Below are 3,658 nucleotides of genomic sequence, written 5' to 3' on the forward strand. Positions count from 1 at the left end.
TATATCTGCCGAAGTTTAACTCATTAACAGTTTCTGCGAAATTGGTGTTACGTGAAAGAGTACACGGTTGCATTTTACGCATACTTTACACAGGGTTTTTAAACCCATTTATTTCTCAAAATGATTTATATACTTTACTCTGTCCGCTCAGATACAGACTCACGTATAAACAGGCGCAAAGTCATAACTACAGCCTCTCTCTCATATGATCTATGCATTCTCCCCTCAGACCGATGCGTAATTGCATGACGCACCGGGGAGGAGTGTGGTCGGCATCGCCTATATATACCCAGTCCCGCTCGCTTCAAACTCAGCAAAGTAGCAGCGCTTACAGAGGCAGGATCCCCCTCATTCAGCATCTCGCTCTCCTACCAAAGACATTTGTCGGTGCGCAAAGCTCGCAATTATGATTAAAAATATATCTCCTTCCGAGAACGAGTTTAACATCCCGGCCAAAAACTGCCACAGGATGGTGATTCTAGGATCCACAAAAGTTGGCAAGACGGCAATCATCTCTCGGTTTCTGAATAAAAAAGTCGACGACCAGTACACGCCAACAATCGAGGACTTTCATAGGAAATTATACAGCATTCGGGGAGATGCGTACCAGTTGGACATTCTGGACACCTCTGGAAACCATCCTTTCCCCGCTATGAGGAGGCTCTCTATCCTTACTGGTAAGCTTAACTGTGAACGAATGAAACAGACAAATGCCTTTATGCAAAACTGAATCCTAATATTAAGCTTCATTCTGCAAATCACTTTCTATGAGAATAATATGTAAATTTAGCTTCACTAAAATGCATGCTTATGCGTAACGCAAAACTTGTGCTGTGCATTATGGAAAGTACATTGACTTTTGAGCTGTGATATTAATGTTCCTTCCATTTCTCTCTCCGTAGGTGATGTTTTTATCTTGGTGTTTAGTCTGGATAACAGAGACTCATTCCAAGAGGTCCAGCGCCTGAAGCGTCAAATTTACGAAACCAAGTCCTGCCTGAAAAACAAAACCAAGGAGAACGTAGATGTCCCGATAGTTATCTGCGGGAACAAGTGTGACCGGGAGTTTAACCGGGAGGTTCAGAATGAGGAGATTGAGAAGCTGGTGGCTGGTGATGAACAGTGTGCCTACTATGAGATCTCTGCAAAACGGAACACTAATGTCGAACAGATGTTTCAGACTCTTTTTACCATGGCTAAACTGCCCAACGAGATGAGCCCGGACTCTCACCGCAAAGTTTCCTTACAGTTTTGCGAAGTACTGCAAAACAGCAGAAGAAAATCTTTCAGAAATAAGAAATTCAAAGACGGCGAGGCATACGGGATTGTGGCACCGTTTGCGCGCCGACCAAGCGTGCAAAGTGACTTAATGTATATCAAAGAGAAAGCTACTGGCTGCAGCCAGGGAAAAGAGAAAGACAGATGCACCATCTGCTAAGGACTCACTTGACAATGCACATGGAGACATGTTACGAGATGTTCTATACAGCGATGGAGATGATACCCGCCAGGCTTCATGCCAGTGTGCTGAGTCCAGGATAAGGAAGCACGCCAAGACGCAGTGACAGCCAGGGGTGTATGTCCCAAACCACGCGAGAAGGCATGGTCATTGTCAGATATTTATCTGTGGAGTCAGGGTGATCAAATGTGATATGGCTTCAGAGAACCTCTAGTGGTCTTGTTACTATAGCTACATGCTGTAAAATGACATTACTGAATGGAGAATGAAGCCTACACTTGTGGGGTGGCATTTGTTTACATTTTATTTTTTCACACGGAACTGAACTTGAATGTTAATTGCATACTTAACACATATGAATGCTTATTCTTATGTCATCGTTGACTTTTTACAAAAAATAAACATGGAGAAAATAAAATGATCCATTTGAAACATATCCATCCCTATGTCTGTCATCTTTTTGAACATTGGTAAAGCATATTCCATGCCCTTTCAGTGACACTTATACCATTAGCTAAACAAGTAGCCTGTACCTAATTTATGAAATACATACTTTCTGAGAAGAGTTAGGCATATGGTAGCTAGCAGATTGATTTTTCCATTTAGGCCAACAAGCTATTAACATGTAATTCATGAAAAATAACAGCGCACTTAATGTGGCCAATGCTACAATCTTACTAAGAAACTGAGTAAAGACAAGTCACAAGGAATTAAAACAAAGGTTTAATTTTAGGCCTACTGCATTGACAATCTGCAGCACGCAATCTGAATAGCACACCAACAAAACCATGACATCAAATAATCATCCACTGCATATACAAACTTGAGAGGGCATTATAAATCAGTATGGATAATACATTTTTTACAAAGTAAAAATGGGACAGTTTACAATACAACAAGATAATGCCTGAAGGTAGTGTTATAGTGAAATAACATGTTTTCTGGTGGTTTTGACAAACGGGATGAGTTCAAGTTATACTGCATGAGTTGTTAGATTTGAAAGGCAAATGAGAACACGGAGCCAAGAGATGGAATCCCCCAAAATAATCTATATAAACAAGATCATTTCTCACGATTTCAAATGTATGGTCATTTTCTCAGTCCTCTAAATATAAAAATATATAATTTTCAGTACATGTGTGTTCCTCTCCAAGTGTCTCCTGAATTCAGTTAGTTTCTTTAGTACTGTCAAATATCCCTCACGACGCTTTGGGAACCTCAAACATACACAAACTCTTGTATTTCTGCAGTAGCTGATTCTTGGTGCGGACTTGCTCCCGCAGCGTCTCTAGTTCATGCTGCTGCTCCGACAGGCTCATGTCAATTCCGGGCATGGCTCCGATTTGCTCGCGCGCTTCCTGAATCCTTGTCTTAAACTTGACCAGTTCTTGATGGACATCTTGACTATCTTTGTCCATGCTTTCGACATAGATGGACAAAGAAGTACACGTTGGTTAAAGCATATTATTTTTTACAAAACACAAACATAATTTAACCAAATTGTTGCTGCTTCTCAAGATTAGACTATTGAACTGCAACTAGCAAGCTGGCTAACGTTAGCGTCATAACACGTTCTACCAAACCAGGACAAATATATGCATAAACTCTCCCCGGTAATAAACACACTATAGAAATACATGTCAAATTAAAGACTTACCATTTTATAACGTCATGAACCAAAGGGAGAAAAGAGCAATCATCGTTCTCACTTCCTTGCTTTGGTTGATTCGTCGCCATCCCGGTCGATGCGCATTGACTGGCGCCTACAATTTACATCATCAACCAGTGGCAACCATAGACTTATATAGACATCGCATCATTGTACAGTATCTGTCCCATTATGGCATCTGTGAGAGCACTGAAAATATTATCGGTATACTGACAATGTATGTCTCTCCGCCCTAACAATGGCATCCCTTTCTTTTGATTGGTAAATACATTTAATTATTGTAATCATTTTCTAAATATTCAATGAGGGTTGTTGACGTCAGCTGCCTGTATTCAATAGAGAGAGATACTAGCCTCATGCCATGAATATGCATAGCCATCTCGAGACAACTCCTATATAAAGTGTTTTTTTCTCAAAGTTGCCGTGATGTCAGGTGTCATACTTATATCAGTACACCCGTAACAACTTATGCATTATAAAACTTCTATTAGATCAAATTAATACATTCATTGTCAATAAATTTGACACTC

The 3,658-nt window shown here is 40.3% G+C and overlaps 1 protein-coding gene across 1 annotated transcript; it reads left to right on the forward strand.

The window, feature by feature from the left end:
- The first annotated feature begins 312 nt into the window (after positions 1–312).
- LOC139424068 (dexamethasone-induced Ras-related protein 1-like) lies at positions 313–1,892 on the forward strand. Its single transcript, XM_071175759.1, has 2 exons — positions 313–677; positions 903–1,892. The coding sequence occupies exons 1-2, from the start codon at positions 407–409 to the stop codon at positions 1,436–1,438; spliced, it is 807 nt and encodes a 268-aa protein (XP_071031860.1). The 5' UTR covers positions 313–406; the 3' UTR covers positions 1,439–1,892.
- The last annotated feature ends 1,766 nt before the right edge of the window (positions 1,893–3,658 follow it).

The sequence above is a fragment of the Oncorhynchus clarkii genome, chromosome 13 (assembly GCF_045791955.1).
Source record: "Oncorhynchus clarkii lewisi isolate Uvic-CL-2024 chromosome 13, UVic_Ocla_1.0, whole genome shotgun sequence".
Lineage (NCBI taxonomy): Eukaryota > Metazoa > Chordata > Actinopteri > Salmoniformes > Salmonidae > Oncorhynchus > Oncorhynchus clarkii.

Coding starts and splice junctions, on each gene's coding strand:
- LOC139424068 (XM_071175759.1), top strand. CDS start 407: ATGATTAAAAATATATCTCCTTCCGAGAACGAGTTTAACATCCCGGCC. Junction 678..902: donor GAGGCTCTCTATCCTTACTG/GTAAGCTTAACT, acceptor CTCTCTCCGTAG/GTGATGTTTTTATCTTGGTG.